The 14,936-nt window shown below is 37.6% G+C and overlaps 8 protein-coding genes and 1 non-coding gene across 9 annotated transcripts; 3 read left to right on the forward strand and 6 right to left on the reverse strand.

The window, feature by feature from the left end:
* Positions 1-975, reverse strand: EV154DRAFT_525425 (uncharacterized protein; the record flags this gene model as incomplete). The annotated part of the gene is made up of 4 exons (XM_051603273.1): positions 580-975; positions 381-519; positions 140-319; positions 1-81 (listed from the first exon to the last, which is right to left on the reverse strand). Coding segments are annotated over exons 1-4 (658 nt in total), but the record flags the coding sequence as incomplete, so codon positions are not given.
* A 213-nt stretch (positions 976-1,188) lies between these two features.
* On the reverse strand, positions 1,189-2,308 carry EV154DRAFT_576895 (uncharacterized protein; the record flags this gene model as incomplete). The annotated part of the gene is made up of 6 exons (XM_051606509.1): positions 1,189-1,273; positions 1,342-1,569; positions 1,684-1,790; positions 1,888-1,928; positions 2,015-2,117; positions 2,207-2,308. The coding sequence occupies 6 exons, from the start codon at positions 2,306-2,308 to the stop codon at positions 1,237-1,239; spliced, it is 618 nt and encodes a 205-aa protein (XP_051452565.1). The 3' UTR covers positions 1,189-1,236.
* A 187-nt stretch (positions 2,309-2,495) lies between these two features.
* On the reverse strand, positions 2,496-3,649 carry EV154DRAFT_429441 (uncharacterized protein; the record flags this gene model as incomplete). The annotated part of the gene is made up of 2 exons (XM_051596468.1): positions 2,496-3,459; positions 3,534-3,649. The coding sequence occupies 2 exons, from the start codon at positions 3,647-3,649 to the stop codon at positions 2,496-2,498; spliced, it is 1,080 nt and encodes a 359-aa protein (XP_051452566.1).
* A 770-nt stretch (positions 3,650-4,419) lies between these two features.
* On the reverse strand, positions 4,420-4,492 carry EV154DRAFT_t124. The gene has a single exon. It is a non-coding gene; the product is annotated as a tRNA-Arg (tRNA).
* A 504-nt stretch (positions 4,493-4,996) lies between these two features.
* On the reverse strand, positions 4,997-7,429 carry EV154DRAFT_429492 (aconitate hydratase; the record flags this gene model as incomplete). Its single annotated transcript, XM_051596470.1, has 3 exons — positions 4,997-5,042; positions 5,140-7,272; positions 7,356-7,429. The coding sequence occupies 3 exons, from the start codon at positions 7,427-7,429 to the stop codon at positions 4,997-4,999; spliced, it is 2,253 nt and encodes a 750-aa protein (XP_051452567.1).
* Positions 7,430-8,214: 785 nt separating this feature from the next.
* On the forward strand, positions 8,215-9,297 carry EV154DRAFT_451195 (emp24/gp25L/p24 family/GOLD-domain-containing protein). Its single transcript, XM_051597239.1, has 5 exons — positions 8,215-8,423; positions 8,495-8,530; positions 8,599-8,785; positions 8,846-8,953; positions 9,024-9,297. The coding sequence occupies exons 1-5, from the start codon at positions 8,280-8,282 to the stop codon at positions 9,146-9,148; spliced, it is 600 nt and encodes a 199-aa protein (XP_051452568.1). The 5' UTR covers positions 8,215-8,279; the 3' UTR covers positions 9,149-9,297.
* An 8-nt stretch (positions 9,298-9,305) lies between these two features.
* EV154DRAFT_525444 (uncharacterized protein) lies at positions 9,306-12,411 on the forward strand. The gene is made up of 6 exons (XM_051603274.1): positions 9,306-9,536; positions 9,615-10,218; positions 10,283-10,334; positions 10,433-11,216; positions 11,300-11,638; positions 11,726-12,411. Exons 1-6 carry the CDS (start codon positions 9,327-9,329, stop codon positions 11,969-11,971), a joined length of 2,235 nt encoding a protein of 744 aa, XP_051452569.1. The 5' UTR covers positions 9,306-9,326; the 3' UTR covers positions 11,972-12,411.
* Positions 11,725-12,824, reverse strand: EV154DRAFT_525446 (uncharacterized protein). Its single transcript, XM_051603275.1, has 2 exons — positions 12,416-12,824; positions 11,725-12,242 (listed from the first exon to the last, which is right to left on the reverse strand). The coding sequence occupies exons 1-2, from the start codon at positions 12,761-12,763 to the stop codon at positions 12,045-12,047; spliced, it is 546 nt and encodes a 181-aa protein (XP_051452570.1). The 5' UTR covers positions 12,764-12,824; the 3' UTR covers positions 11,725-12,044.
* EV154DRAFT_555570 (CG3436-like protein) lies at positions 12,770-14,414 on the forward strand. Its single transcript, XM_051605285.1, has 5 exons — positions 12,770-13,092; positions 13,166-13,219; positions 13,295-13,367; positions 13,439-13,942; positions 14,012-14,414. Exons 1-5 carry the CDS (start codon positions 12,955-12,957, stop codon positions 14,320-14,322), a joined length of 1,080 nt encoding a protein of 359 aa, XP_051452571.1. The 5' UTR covers positions 12,770-12,954; the 3' UTR covers positions 14,323-14,414.
* The last annotated feature ends 522 nt before the right edge of the window (positions 14,415-14,936 follow it).

Here is a 14,936-nt window from a genome sequence, read left to right on the forward strand (position 1 = left end):
CCTTTAAGAAATCTGTCGGGCCCTCGTAAGGCCGAATCTTGGCAAGTGCGTGCGTAACATTGTCAATGTAAGCCTTCTTAGCTGTACAAATAAAAAACATGAGTACATGTAAAGCAACAAAAGATAAAATAGAACATACCAGTGGAAGGGTGGTCAAAGATGATGAGGGCGCGTGTATCACTCAACCATTTGATTTTATAACCACCACGTACACCTTCATAGGATCGAAAGATATCATGTAAATGATGAGTTTTAAAGGCGGGAGGAAAATCATAACAGTCCAGAACGACGGTTGGCTCATCTACTACTGGCACCTCGACTAAATAAAGTAATTAGCGACGAGGGTTTAAAATATTTAATTAAAGTTAATTTTTTTTTACCTGCCAAGTCCTGGTAGGAGTCCATAATACGACTGGCCCGCTTACTCTTTCGTTTGTCTTCATCATTCATACTGTAACGATCGTATTGTTTAAGAATATTTTCCCAGTCCTCTTGAGGACATTCAGTATTGTCATTGTCCTACAGTAAAATAAAGATGAATAAACATGCGAATAAAAAAAGGAAAAAAAAAAAACTTACATAGTACTCCATGTCGTCATCGCCCATAAAGCTATTACGACTGTAACGATTGTTCACAGAGGGAGGACGACGACCCATAAGAGAAGAGCGTTTACTGGAAGTACTTGGTTCCACTTGAATAATGTCGCTCGAACGATACTTGTTGCGTTTTACATCTTCTTCTTCATTACGACGATGAACAGGTACATATGAAGACAAGCGGTTATTCTTTTTTTGTTGAAAGGCGTCAATACTACTGCTACTGGATTGTTTCTCCATTTTTCTTTTTCTTTTTTTTTAGTTTGTTAGTTGCGTATGTGTGGGGTGTGTTGTGTGGGGTGTGTGGGGTGTGTGGGGTGTGTGTAAAGGGGGTATATTTATATAACAAAAAAAAAAAAAAAAAAAAAAAAAAAAAGAGAGAGAGAGAAAAAGGTAAAGAGAGAAAAGAAAGAACACGTTTTTTTACTAAGAGGTGTGTAAGACGGAAGTTTAATTTAGGATGGGGGATTTTAGGGAGGGGGTTACCTCCCTTCTTTTTTTTTTTATTATTGAAGAAAGAGAAAAAAGACTTTTTATTAGTTTCTTTTTATAAAAAAAAGCACTAAATTTTCAATTTTGTTTTTTTTTTGTTTTTTAGTATATGTGTGTATATATATTTATGTTGTTGTTAATCCAGAATTAATATGGTGAATAATAAGCACCTCTACCACGTCCACTAAGAGTAATTAAGAGTTAAAAAAAATATATAGAAATTTGACAGATTTGTAAGTGTAAATTATTTACCCTCTTCCACGGTATCCATACATGGGAGAATGACCGCCATAATAAGGAGGAGCGCCCATAGCGCCACGGAAAGCACCGCCACGACCTCTTCCACGACCACGCGCAGAGAAACCGGGGACATTTGTACGCTTGGGTGTTACCTTTAATAAACGTGCACGGAATAAACTTTCATTTAAAGCAACAGCCGCATTGACAAAACTGGGTTCTGCAAACTCAACATAGGCATATCTATTTCAATACCATTTTTTTTTTTTTTAGTTTTTTTTTCCCTTTCTTTCTCTCTCTCTCTCTCTCTCTCTCTCTCTCTCTCTCTTTCTCTCTTTCATGTAGCATAAACTTTACCCTTTAGGATGTCCAGTAAACTTGTCACATAAAATTGTGACTCTGTTGATTGTACCGCAAGATTGGAAATGTGCTTGAAGTTCTTCAGGTGAAGCTCCATAATCGACCTTTTTTTTTTAAAAAAAGAATATAGTTTGTTAGCTTTTTTAAAGAAAAAAAAAACTCTTTACATGATCAAAAAGGAGAAGGGAGGGAGGGACTTACGTTGCCAACATAGACGGAGCGGTTATCAACTGCTTCCTTGTCTATAAACGTATATTTTTTTTTTTTTTTTTTTTTTTTAAAAGACTTGCCCATGATTACCAAGTTGTTTAAAAAATGATTTAATTACCTTCTTCAGGGTTCATTGACTTTTCCACTTCGGCTTGCATATCACGTAATTTAGCTGCCTCGTCCTCCATATCCTTGACACGTTGTTTCATGGCTTCTAATTCCTAAAAAAAAAAAAAAAAAAAAAAACCAAATATTTTTTTTTGTAAGATTCTAGATTAAAATATTTTTTTTTTCTTTCTTTCTTTCTTACCTTGTCAACTTCTGTTGAATCTTCGACAGCTTGAGTTGAATCGTTATTTGATTCGGTCAAGTGTTGTTGTTCAGTCACAGTTTCCTTTTCCAAGTCACTCATTATATAGAACACGCGGCGCGAAAAAAAAAAAATTAAGAAAAAAAGCAAAGAGAAGGGAGAAAAAAAAAAAAAGTTTCTTATTTGGTGCTTGCTGTAAATTTTTTTTGGGCCAGCATTTTTTATTTTTAGTGTTGGATCTTTTTTTAAAAAAAAAAAAAGAGGGACGTCACGTTGATTCAAATCCCGATTATAACTTGTTTGTAAGTGTGGCCAAATGTAACTTTTCATAGAACAAACGTTGTGCACGTTGCCATACAGAAGATGATTCGATATCTTTGAGTTCCATCAAGGTAGGTAACAAGTCTTGAGAGAACATGTTTGAACTTTCTCTTGGTAATAAAGTAGGCAAATGATCAATAGAAATGACATCCAATGGTCTTTTACTGCTTGTCTTTACCCGTACTGTGGGTTGATCAAAGGTCGTATTCACACTATAGACAGGAATGGGATTGTTTGGGTTGGTGGTATCACAACTCACATCACAAATGACTGTCAATTGACGTCCATCTGAATCAATCATTTCTTGCGTCATAAACGGAGGAATCTTTTGATTTAAATAAATACAATTCACAAAGATATCCGCCTTCATAATCTCCGGGAAGGGTCCTCCCTTCTTTGTTTCCTCCATGTCCCATTGAATGATATTTTCAGCGGGTAATCCTACTTTTTTAGCAAAATCCACTGCTCCAGATCCACATCGTCCACGTGCTCCCATCACCATCAATGTCGGATAATTGTCATGGCGACCTTCATGTAATAAAGTTTCACGGAGGTTTCCCTTGGCATAATCAATCAACGCTTGTTCATTCTGAAACGGTTTCAATGCACCCATCTTTAACCCCTTCTTTTGATGACACCAGACATCCAGACTGACAGCAGCTCCTGCAAACCCTGCCATAAACCCAAATGCAGCTACACGACGTCCTTGAGCGTCTTGTAAAAATTCAAGGTCCAGAATCTTACCGCTGTCTTTAAACCGATGTAGGATCTCCTTCCACCCAGCTTGGTTCTTGAAACAATGGGCAAAGAATATATGTGTATGATGGAGTGGCGATGTATCATTCTCGGGGAGTTCTTTTAGACCAATGATGTAAGCGTCAGAGGGAGCCTTTTCTTTCCAACTGCCAAAAGGAACCATGGTACATCCCACCCTTATTTATTAAAAAAAAATGTCCCATTGTGAGTCGTTTTTGATTCTATTTTAACAAAACAGGAGTGAACTTACTCGGCGTACTCGTGATCATCAAAGATACGTTGGTCAGATTCTTCTACGGTGATTTGAAATCCTGCTTTTATAAGTTGTTTAGCAGTAGCAGGTGTTAACGCTGCTCGATGCTCCATCGGTTTTGTTTCTGCTCGAAGCCAAAGATGAACCATTTTAAGTGGAATTGAAGTAAAAAAGAAGAATATATTTTTCTGTATAAAAAAAAAATGACAACTTCTGTTTAAATACAATTTTTTTTTTTTTTTTTTTTTGAAACCATTGTTTTTTATGCACTAAAAAGATGAGATAATCTTTTTAGTTTGAAAAAAAAAAAAAAGTTACACGAAAATACTTGACACCCTTCATCCTCCCAAAAGACTATTACATTCATCCTACGGAGTCCCCTCATTTTTGTGAAAATAAAAAAAAAGGGGGGGGGGGGGCTTCATTTAAACTGTCTCAGTCCATATTCAGAACTTAGTCTGCATGAAGAAATCATCCCCCCGACTTGTTCATAACAAGATGACATCTTTTGACACTCCTACAGCATATCTCTATCTTCAACAATAAAAAAAGAGCTTTTCAATCCTTGTTGACAGGGGCTAGCAAGTGTTCAAGTTAAAAATCCTCCCCGTACCCAAGATAATCGTTATTCAAGATAATCGTTTGCATGGGGGGAGATAGGCTATGAATCATTTTTCCGTCAAGGCAAACTTATAGTTGTTAGTAGGGTTCATCAGCAATCTCTCCCCCCCCACACACACACTCACTTGCTCTTTTTCTAAATATCTACATAAAAAAGTTGGGATATCAAAAACGTTTTTTGCTTTTCTTTTTTTTTTAAAAAAAAAAAAAACCAATTTTTATCGTTGCACAAATTTTCTTCAGAATTGCGAAAAATAAAGGTTGACGAAGATGGGACTCGAACCCACAATCTTTAGATTCGAAGTCTAACGCCTTATCCATTAGGCCACGTCGCCTTATGTTATGAATTTAAAAATCCGGCCATAAACGTAGCATATAATTTAATGTAAATCACGTGATAAACACGTGATACACATCTTATGATTGGGTGGGTTAAATACTTATCCGATAAGGGGGGGGAGGTTGGTTTGTTATACGCGTGAGAGATTTTGTCTTGATGTATTAAAGGGATATCTATGTTTTTTTTTATAAAAAAAAAAAAAAAAAATCACTGAATTGATAAAGGCCTTTCAGAACTGCTAGATAAAAATCCCAAATCCTTTTCGTTATTGCTGTAAAGTAATTTATGCTTTAGTGATGTAACGTAGTCTAACTCCTGCGCTGAAACCTATATTAATATGTGTCCTCTTCATACATTGGGGGACGCTCATATGTTTAAGCTCATGTAAATATTAGGTGGGAGAAATCTCAGTATTTTAGTGTTAAATAGACGAATAAAAAAAAAAAGCTGATAAGGAGATTCCCATTTGGTTTTTATTAAAAACGATGACGGGGGGTGGTTACTTTTTCTCGCTAGCCATTTTTTTCATGTAATTAAGACAGGAACTACAAGGAAAAGAAGAAGGAATGATTAGTAACGGAACAAATAAGAGAAAGATTCCCTTAGATATAAATTTATATGTATATATATATATATATTTACCCATTCTTGAACCATTCAATTTGCAAATCATTGAAAGTATGATTCACCTTGATATCTTCATGTCTACCATCCGATTTGGTGAGACGTACTGTCAATGGTTTCCCAGGTTGAAAGTCTGTTAATCCCAAAATAGAGACCTTATCGTCGGGATCGATCTTGTTATAATCTTCCGGGTTATCAAAGATTAAAGGGAGCATACCCTGTTTTTTCAAATTGGTTTCATGGATACGTGCAAAGGATTTGACAATGATGGCTGTACCGTTCAAGAAACGAGGTTCGAGTGCGGCATGTTCACGTGAAGATCCTTCACCATAATTTTCATCCCCTACCACGACCCATTTGATGCCTTCCTTTTTATAATCACGAGCTGTAGCAGGTACGGCCTTATACTCTCCCGTAAACACATTCTTGACACAATTGGCTTTCCCATTCTCACTATTGATACCGCCGATCAGGAAATTATTCGAGATGTTGTCAAGATGGCCACGGTATTTAAGCCAGGGACCTGCCATGGAGATATGATCGGTGGTACATTTACCCTTGACCTTGATAAGGATAGGGACTTCCTTAATATCCTTACCATCCCATTTTTCAAACGGCTTTAAAAGTTGAAGACGACTGGATTTGGGGTCGACCACGACTTGGACATGAGCTCTGTCAGAGGGTGGGGGTTGGTATGTGTTTTGGCCAGGATCATAACCATGTGGGGGTAATTCATATCCCTTGGGTGGGTCCAATTTGTAAGGCTTACCCGAATGATCGATTAAGGAATCGGTCAATGGATTAAAGGTCATGTCACCCGAGATGGTTAAGGCGGTAACGATTTCAGGTGAGGCAACAAAGGCATGAGTAGCAGGATTGGCATCGTTACGACCAGTAAAATTACGGTTGTAGGAGGTAATGATAGAGTTCTTTTCTCCCTTGGGTACGTCTTTACGATCCCATTGTCCGATACAGGGACCACATGCGTTGGCCAAGACCACACCACCCGCGTTTGTCAGGATATCCATCACACCATCGCGTTCAATGGTAGCACGGATTTGTTCAGAACCTGGGGTGATAGTGAAATGCGACTTGACCTTGACGCCATGATCAATGGCCTGTTGAGCAAGCGATGCAGCACGTGTCATATCCTCATAGGAAGAATTGGTACAAGAACCAATCAAGCCCACCTTGAGTTCTTGAGGCCAGTCATTTTTCTTGAGGGTTTCCTTGAACTTGGAAATGGGAGTGGCTAAATCCGGTGTGAAAGGACCATTGATATAAGGTTCTAATTTATCCAGATCGATTTCGACTACTTGATCATAATGCGCACTTTCATCGGCACGCAAGTTTTCAGAAAAGGATTCAGCATAGGAGGCAATCTCACCACGTTTTGTGGCACGAAGATAATCGGCCATACGTTGATTGAAAGGAAACAAGGAAGTGGTGGCGCCAATTTCTGCACCCATGTTACAGATGGTGCCCATACCCGTACAAGAAATAGAGTCAACGCCATCACCAAAGTATTCGACAATGGCACCCGTACCACCTTTGACGGTTAAGATACCGGCTACTTTCAAAATCACGTCCTTGGGAGAGGTCCATCCATGCAATTTACCGGTTAATTTGATACCAATGACTTTGGGACATTTAAGTTCCCATGGTACACCCGACATGACATCGACAGCATCAGCACCACCTACACCGATAGCGACCATACCCAGACCACCTGCGTTGGGTGTATGTGAATCTGTACCGATCATTAAGCCACCGGGGAAAGCATAATTCTCCAGAATGATTTGATGAATAATACCAGAGCCGGGTCTCCAAAAGCCGATACCAAATTTAGCGGTGGCGGTGGCCAAGAAATCATAGACTTCCTTGTTAATATCGATGGCACGCTTCAGATCCTTTTCTCCACCCACTTGGGCTTCAATGAGATGATCACAATGAACGGTGGTGGGTGCTTGAACTGTGGGTAAACCAGCCGACATGAATTGTAAAAGAGCCATTTGTGCTGTGGCGTCTTGACACGCTACACGATCAGGACGAAGTCGAAGATAGGATTGACCACGTACAATCTCTTGTGTTTCGGGATCGTCTAAATGACCATAGACAATTTTTTCTGAAAGTGTCAAGGGTCTGTTCAATCTAAAAAAGACAAGTCATATGACGCGTTAGAAGAAAGAAAACGAAAAAGAATTTCGCGTTTTTTACAATATCAAAAATCAAACCTTTTGCGAACCACTTTTAAATTGTCTTCAATACGTTGGTAATTGATATATTGGTCCTTTTCAAAATTAGACATGGCGACCTTTTGACTAGCCCAGTTGGTATAGGATCTCATTGTTGTCTAAAGATAAATAAGGGGTGAGACAAACCATTGAAGCACGCAAGGCACACGTGTCACGCTTTATATACATACCCTACCAACCACTTTTAAAAGTGAGGTTCTCGTGAGTAACATTTTTTTTTTTTTGTTTTTTACAGAAAATGCAACAAAGAAAGAAAGAGTGAGGGGTGTGTGAGTGAGAAGTAAAAAGTTAAAAAAAGGAGAAAAAGAAAGAGAAACAAGTGCAGATAAATAAGTTGGCGTCATTTATACTCAAAAAAAGCAAGCCCATGACTTACGAATCGTGAGTTTATGTCAAGTATTATGCAAGTTTTACACTGTTGATCTTGTTTATAGTTGGTGTTATTGGTGTTGGTGGTGGGGACTTTCAATCTATATTTATGAATTCATGTCTTAAGAATGCAGAACCCATATTTTACACGCTACAAGAAGGAAAAAAAAGAAACTCACAAAGTCATCATTTTTCGTGCTTCCAACTTTAAAACACTTGTTTGCATAATGATTGTTCCCTCACCTCCCCCCCCCCCTTTTTATACTGAGAGAGCCCGATGACTAAACAAAGTATGTTTGTCGCGTACTTTTTTTATTTATCAATCCACCCTTTAATTCTTATATGTTCTTTTTTAAGAGAATATAATATTCAAGAAAGTGTCTGTAGGCTATGAGGAGCGAGCAGTAAAAAATAATGAATTGAAAAGCCGATCGAAAAAAAGGTTTTTTTTTTTTTTTTTTTTGGGCCAATACCCTTTTGCATCGTTTCTTTCTTTTTTCTGACCTTCCCCTTAATTAGAAAAAAAAAAAAAAGATGAATCGTTTGTTGCTGGCCATTACAGCACTTTTGCTGATTATTCAACATGTATATGCCATGACTATTGATATTGATGCTGGAGAAAAAGAATGTTATTATGAAGAGTTGGATGTTGGAGAGAGACTGACACTTTCTTACGAAGTAAAAAGAGATGGATATTGAACATGTTTATTCGACATCTAATCTCGATTCCTTTTTTCATTGTTTCATAGGTTGGAGAAGGAGGTAAACTCGATGTTGATTTCTGGGTAAAAATAAATAATAATAATAAAAAAAAAGCCAAGTGATATTTCGTATTGATGCTTTTTTTCTTTAGTTGACGGATCCCACTGGAGCCACTGTTATTAGCACGGTTCGAACCACATCCGATGTCCACACTTACAACGCTCGTTTTGAAGGAAAGCATACCTACTGTTTCAGTAACGAGTTTTCTAATGTGAGTGATAAGAAGCTCAGTTTCAATGTCCACGAAAATTTTCAAAAGGTTCATGACAGTGTGAAAGGTAGGAGAAAGAAGAAACGTGTGTGTGTGTGTGTGATGGATTGATGAACTCTCTACGTAGAATCTACCGACCCCCTTGATAAGGAAATTGCAGAATTAGCAGAGAGTATCTTTGCTGTAAAGGCTCAACAAGAGTATATTGTCTTTAGAGAACGTCAGCACAGAGACAGTGAGTATTCTGAAAAAAAAAAAAAAAGATCACAGAAATGTTGTTTTTAACGGTATTTCTTTCATAAAAGCTGCTGAAAGTACAAATTCTCGTGTCAAATGGTGGTCTACAGCTCAACTTGGTTTATTGATCAGTGTTTGTCTTTGGCAAGTGTACTATCTTAAGCGTTTCTTTGAGGTCAAGAGAACTGTTTAAGACTGCTACAATAACAACAGGGAGGAGGAGGATAACAATGGAACCATTTTTTTTTTATTATGTGGGAGGCCTATATCTCAGGGCAAAACGTATTGCCATTTACAATAAAAATAAGTAATTGTTCGGAGTGTCGCTTTTTTCCCTCTCTCTTTTTTTTTTTTTTTTTTATCATTGGAAAATGATAAATTACTTTATTATTAACAAACTGGGAACAGTGCTTTATCAGTCGGCACAGGGAAAACGAAATAATTCAAATACTGGTTCTATCAACGAAAGCCAACGTATTCGCTATCTACCATTGTTGGTCATTAAAGACCTAATTAAGGCTAATCTTAACAATGTGATTCAATATATACAAATTGGAAACAAGACGGTTGCATTTAGAGAGGTATCTAATGGAAGAGAAGACGGGTGAGGGGGGGGGATAAACGTATTTTAATATTCATATCTAACTATCTATCTGTAGCAACAAAACCTACTGTATGTTGCTTGCACCAAAAAGACGAATATGCCAATAAACTTGTTGCAGCTCCACTTAAAAGTGATGCACCATTTCATAAAGTTTCATTATGGACCACATTGGTCATTACAGATTGGAGGCAATGCACGTTCAAGTAAACTGGCGACGATATCCATGTCCGAGATACGGACCTGCTTATCACAGTTACCGTTCCTTTCCACGTGCGGTAAGTTATCGATCCGATCGAGTGAGGCTCTATGTGCCAGTGAGCAAGTACAAGTGAGCGAGGATTTGAGATTTCGATTGACTGAAAGTCTAAGAAGCAGTTGTAATTCGACTTTTATCCATCAAACGCAATATCATGCCCATCATCATCATCATCATCGAAACTCCTTCTTTTCGTCAAGGAATAAACATCATTCGTTTGATTTAAATGAGGCCACCAAGACCACCACCACCACAACTACAACATGGGCGTATTGTTTCTTGTTTGCGAGAGAGAAATTAGTAGCACAATGCCGTAACTCCAACACAGAAGAATTGCCTGATGAGTTTGTGTATTTTTTGAAACTATTAGTATCACATTATTTACAAGAAAAGCACGAGTCAGGTAATAATTAAAATTTAAGACCACCTGGGCAATTATTTACTTTTTTGATTACTTTTTTATGTAGGCATAATTAATACAATACGCTCTACCACATTACCCCAAAACATCTCATCCAAGTAGGAGTGACCCATCATTTTTTTTTTTTTTTTTGCCTTGTTGAACGTACCCCGTTCCTTGAATTTTTATTAATGCACCTTGTCTTTCCATTTCTTAGCTCCACCACGACCACGACATCAACAATTACTTCAGGCACAGCTACCACCGTGACAACGACAGCTCTTCCGAACAACGTCTCCCCATCCTCATCTAATTCTGCTACGACCACCACTAGTTCCAGTCATCAATCATCCCTTGCATATGTGTACGACGCTAACTCAAGTTCGACTCCTTTTAAAATTCGGGAAAAGTCCGCATCTTCAGTTACAGTTGTATCATCCGACTCATCCATCTCATATTGGAGCAATCCCTTATCGAACAATCTGACACATCATTTAATCACATCATTACCGCATGACATTCAACCTTCATTACCCCAAAATAATAACAATAGACCATCCAACGTATTATTAATACCAAATAAGCAACAACAACAGTCTATCGCCGATATTCTGAATATCGATGACACCTGTGCCGTGAATAATAACATGTCCTTCTTGTCGAGCAGTGTGCCGTCAGAGACCACACAACAGACCCATAAGACAAACTATCATCCATTCCATCCGGGTAACGATCGTATCGCCTCTGCACCGTCATCCCCAACACATCGTTCCCGGTCCCAAAGTTTATCGTCAAACACAAACAATGAAGATTCGTCATTAAAGCATATTTTGGCAAACCTTATTAACGGTGAAACAAGTTATTTGGATCAAACAGAGGATGTCAAGTTGGTGAGGCGTTGGATAAAGTCCGATGGTCATGTCTATCTGGCGAATTTTATCATCATCTTGTTAAGTGATGGTCTATGCTCTATTGTTGTTTGTAAAGATGATCCGGATAAGGTAACAAAAGAAAGAGCGGGGGGGATGATGATGCACTTTTTTTATGTTTACTAAACAAAATCGTTTCTTACTTTTTTTTATAGAATAAGCCTGTACCTTCCAAATCGCCTTGGAAACCGATGTCAAGTCAGGTCAAATTATTCAAGTCTCAACTAAGATCTAGTCTTTCTGATTTTACAACCTTTATCTTGACAAAGGAAGCCACGCATTTTACCAATCTCTCTTTTGCAGTGACTTATCCTGGGTTGATTCATTTTGTTCATCTGGATAGAGGAGTGATGGTGTCGCCAAGATTGGTGGATTTGAATGAACTGGATAAGAATCACGAATTATTACATGAGGTGTATGGAAGATATTATAATACGACGTGTACAGATGAAGGCAAATGGAAATGGCCAACGGAGACAAACCTAAAGAAATTGGTAAGTTCCATTTTCAAATTTAAATTGTTCTTCTTTAGTGTACGGAAAAAAAAAAAAACTAATGCGGTAAAGGTTGGGTAAAACTAGTGTAATCAAATGTTACAGTTGGGTATTTCATTTCGTCTAGATACAACGAGAACAAAAGCGATCAAAGAGTCTAGTAATAGCCAATATTACTTTCTTTACCAAAAGGGACCTCATCCTCATCAAGAACTTTTAGCGATCTATTTTAGTATTGTGCCACCCGATCGACTTTGGAGTATGCATCAAAAACTATTGAACGATATCTGTCAACGTACATTATCAACCTCATCCTCATCACTCTCTTTATAAACAGCTTTCTCTCTTTTGTTTTTCCTTATTTTATTCTATTTAAAAATTTGTACATGCTACGATTTTTTTTTTTTTATTCTCTGGGAACAAATGTCAAGTTCTTGGGTAATGATTCACGGTTGTCCTCGAAATAGGCTTCGATGGTGACCTTTTGAGCTTCTAAAGGTCCACCTGTCTTGAAATATGCCAATACATCCTTTGTTGTCTCTAATCCATTTAATTCATAGTTGGGTACTTCTTTACCGGTTTCTTTAATGCTATCTTTTAAAATCTACAACACATATAGAAAAGTGATGTTAGTTCTCCCCATCCTATACATAATTTGACCCGCCCCCTCTACATTTAAAAAAATTCATGCATTCTTTTTTTTGTTTTTTTCTCTCTTTTTCTTTTTCTGCAATTCTTTTTTTTTCTGAGTGTATGTGTGTGTATGTGTGTGCGTACCTTGAATTTGGTGTTTAAGTCATCAATGGATAAATCTTTCCAGTTGGTTTCGGTGGCACCTTGGACATGTTGAAGAATGACTGATTTGACAGCGGATTCGATTTCTTCGTGATTTGTCAAGACGTCTGTTCTCTTCCAACTGGCAATATCGTCTGCGTCTTGGTATTTAACATTAAAGGTGGTAATGTCTTGATTCGTGGGTTGAGCTGGAGTTACAACTTGTTCAGGTTGGGTCTTGTTGGCCCAAGGATTGAACTTTCCAAAAAGTCCCTCAGCTGCTGAAATAGCAGGCACGGTATGAAACTGTCTCTTACTGACGTTTAATGCAATACGTTGACAGGCAAACATGGTAGTATAAAATGAGATTCAAAGAGAAATAAAAAAAGGGGAACCAAAAAAAAAAAAAAAAAAATGAGCTGGGGTGTCTTGTAGCCCGCTTAAAATTTCCTTTTTGTCGTGACTGTTTTACACCTGCAATAAAAAAAAAAAATACTCGCAATAAAAAAAAAAGAGCATCTCCACTAAAACAATATATATCAATGGCAGAAAAGAGAAAAGATACCTCGGTTGCAGGTGCACTCATCAAACGTGCTAAACAAGACGATGAAAATAAAAATAGTTCACTCATCACTTTATCTAACGAAAGATCTGGAACTAAAAATGCCATTGTTGGAACAGTACGCGTCATGTTTTTAATTCTTTATCTATTCCCAATGTCAAGGTTCACTTACATTTTCTTTTCTACAATAGATTAAGCGTACATCAGGCTTAGAAGCACCCGTAATGCAATTGATAGGTCATGACGTAAAGTAATTTCACCATTATCGATCCACTTCAGAAAAGTTAACTTTATTTTTTTTTTCTTTTCCAACTAAAAAGGGTGAGATATTCTCTTGTGAATTCGATCGTTCTGGAGAATATATTGCTAGTGCAGGCTTCGATAGAAATATTTGTAAGTATGCTTCCCCCCTTCCCAATTTGAGAAATAGAAATACCAACTCCCTAGACTTTTATCATCATTAGTATTATGGAACACTTATGGAGAAGTAAAGAATTACGGTGTATTAAAGGGCCACACCAATGCAATCATGGAAATTCACTGGTCCAGAGATTCCAGCCAAATTTTCAGTTGTTCAGCAGATAAATCTGTTGGTATTTTTGATGCCAAGACAGGCGAACGTACACGTCGATGGAGAGGACATACCGGTATTGTCAACAGTTGTCAGGTCGCAAGAAGAGGACCCGAATTAGTTGTATCCGGAAGTGATGATTGTACTGTCAAAATTTGGGATAGCAGAACAAAGGAAGCCGTCAACACTTTCACAAACGATTATCAGGTCACCAGCGTTTGTTTCAGTGATGCTGGTGATATGGTCTATTCAGCTGGCCTCGATAATGAAATTAAAGTGTGGGATGTGCGTAAAAATCAAATCGCTTATACAATGAAGGGACACATGGATACCATTGCTGGCATGTCTCTGAGTCCTGATGGATTTAACTTATTAACAAACTCAATGGATAATACAGGTAAAAAAAAAAAAAAGAGACTTGTGTGCTTAATCTCATTGACTAAAAAGTGACTAAACGTTTGAACAGTGCGTATATGGGATATTAAGCCTTTTGCTGCTGCTGATCGTTGTCTTAAAATATTCGAAGGAGCTCCTCATGGTTACGAAAAGAATTTGATTCGACCTTGTTGGGCAACAGACGGTAGTCAAATCGCATGTGGTTCTGCTGATCGATCCGTTGTTATTTGGGAAGTAGAAAGTAGAAAAATTCTTTATAAATTACCCGGTCATAAAGGTTGTGTTAATGATGTTGACTGGCATCCTAAAGAACCCATCATCATGAGCGCAAGCACAGATAAAACCCTTTTCTTGGGTGAAGTAAAACCTACAAAATTGTAATAAAATAATCCGTCGTCGTATATATATATATATTATAATATTTAATGTAGATGTGTCATCATGATAGGATGAACACTATTATAGACATATCTAATGTGTACAAACCCTTCTTTCTTCCCATCTAATAGGTAACTTCCAATGACTTTTGTGCGAGCATTGAAAATCCATTTCATGCTTGTGTAACGAGTTGTGCAAGCTAAAAATATACATTTTTTTTTTGGAGTTGCAAATTTTTTCAGATCGAAGCAATCCTATTTGGTACAATACGATGACTTTAGAATGTTACAATTGACGAGTTCAAAGGTGAAGAAGCGGATGTATTTATGTTAACAATTCACTTTTTTTTTTCCAGCAGTAAAATGAGAAAAAAAAAAGGGGGGGGGGGATCTTTTAATAGTCGAATAGTTTTCTGTAACAAACCTCAACAGATGACCCCCAAAAGCCTTTAAAATATTTTAAATTTAAGACATGTAAGAAGGTACAAACATGCGTGTGAAAAAGATCACTTCTCTTTGTGGAATCACCGAGTCCATTCAAAGGCCGGGAAGCCTACATATTGTGTTACATAAACCAATACATCGTAAGGTTACTTGCCTCATCCTATGGAGACTATA

This window comes from Mucor mucedo, assembly GCF_025094135.1.
Source record: "Mucor mucedo strain NRRL 3635 chromosome Unknown EV154scaffold_142, whole genome shotgun sequence".
Taxonomy (NCBI): domain Eukaryota; kingdom Fungi; phylum Mucoromycota; class Mucoromycetes; order Mucorales; family Mucoraceae; genus Mucor; species Mucor mucedo.

What these genes read in the sequence shown, in the direction of transcription:
- EV154DRAFT_525446 (XM_051603275.1), bottom strand. Translation starts at nt 12,763, where the DNA reads ATGTTTGCCTGTCAACGTATTGCATTAAACGTCAGTAAGAGACAGTTT. An exon ending in ACTTAAACACCAAATTCAAG is followed by an intron (nt 12,243 to 12,415) that starts GTACGCACACAC and finishes TATGTGTTGTAG; the next exon opens with ATTTTAAAAGATAGCATTAA.
- EV154DRAFT_451195 (XM_051597239.1), top strand. Translation starts at nt 8,280, where the DNA reads ATGAATCGTTTGTTGCTGGCCATTACAGCACTTTTGCTGATTATTCAA. An exon ending in GACTGACACTTTCTTACGAA is followed by an intron (nt 8,424 to 8,494) that starts GTAAAAAGAGAT and finishes ATTGTTTCATAG; the next exon opens with GTTGGAGAAGGAGGTAAACT. An exon ending in AACTCGATGTTGATTTCTGG is followed by an intron (nt 8,531 to 8,598) that starts GTAAAAATAAAT and finishes TTTTTTCTTTAG; the next exon opens with TTGACGGATCCCACTGGAGC.
- EV154DRAFT_555570 (XM_051605285.1), top strand. Translation starts at nt 12,955, where the DNA reads ATGGCAGAAAAGAGAAAAGATACCTCGGTTGCAGGTGCACTCATCAAA. An exon ending in TGCAATTGATAGGTCATGAC is followed by an intron (nt 13,220 to 13,294) that starts GTAAAGTAATTT and finishes CCAACTAAAAAG; the next exon opens with GGTGAGATATTCTCTTGTGA. An exon ending in AGGCTTCGATAGAAATATTT is followed by an intron (nt 13,368 to 13,438) that starts GTAAGTATGCTT and finishes TATCATCATTAG; the next exon opens with TATTATGGAACACTTATGGA.
- EV154DRAFT_525444 (XM_051603274.1), top strand. Translation starts at nt 9,327, where the DNA reads ATGATAAATTACTTTATTATTAACAAACTGGGAACAGTGCTTTATCAG. An exon ending in AGACGGTTGCATTTAGAGAG is followed by an intron (nt 9,537 to 9,614) that starts GTATCTAATGGA and finishes ATCTATCTGTAG; the next exon opens with CAACAAAACCTACTGTATGT. An exon ending in CCCCAAAACATCTCATCCAA is followed by an intron (nt 10,335 to 10,432) that starts GTAGGAGTGACC and finishes TCCATTTCTTAG; the next exon opens with CTCCACCACGACCACGACAT.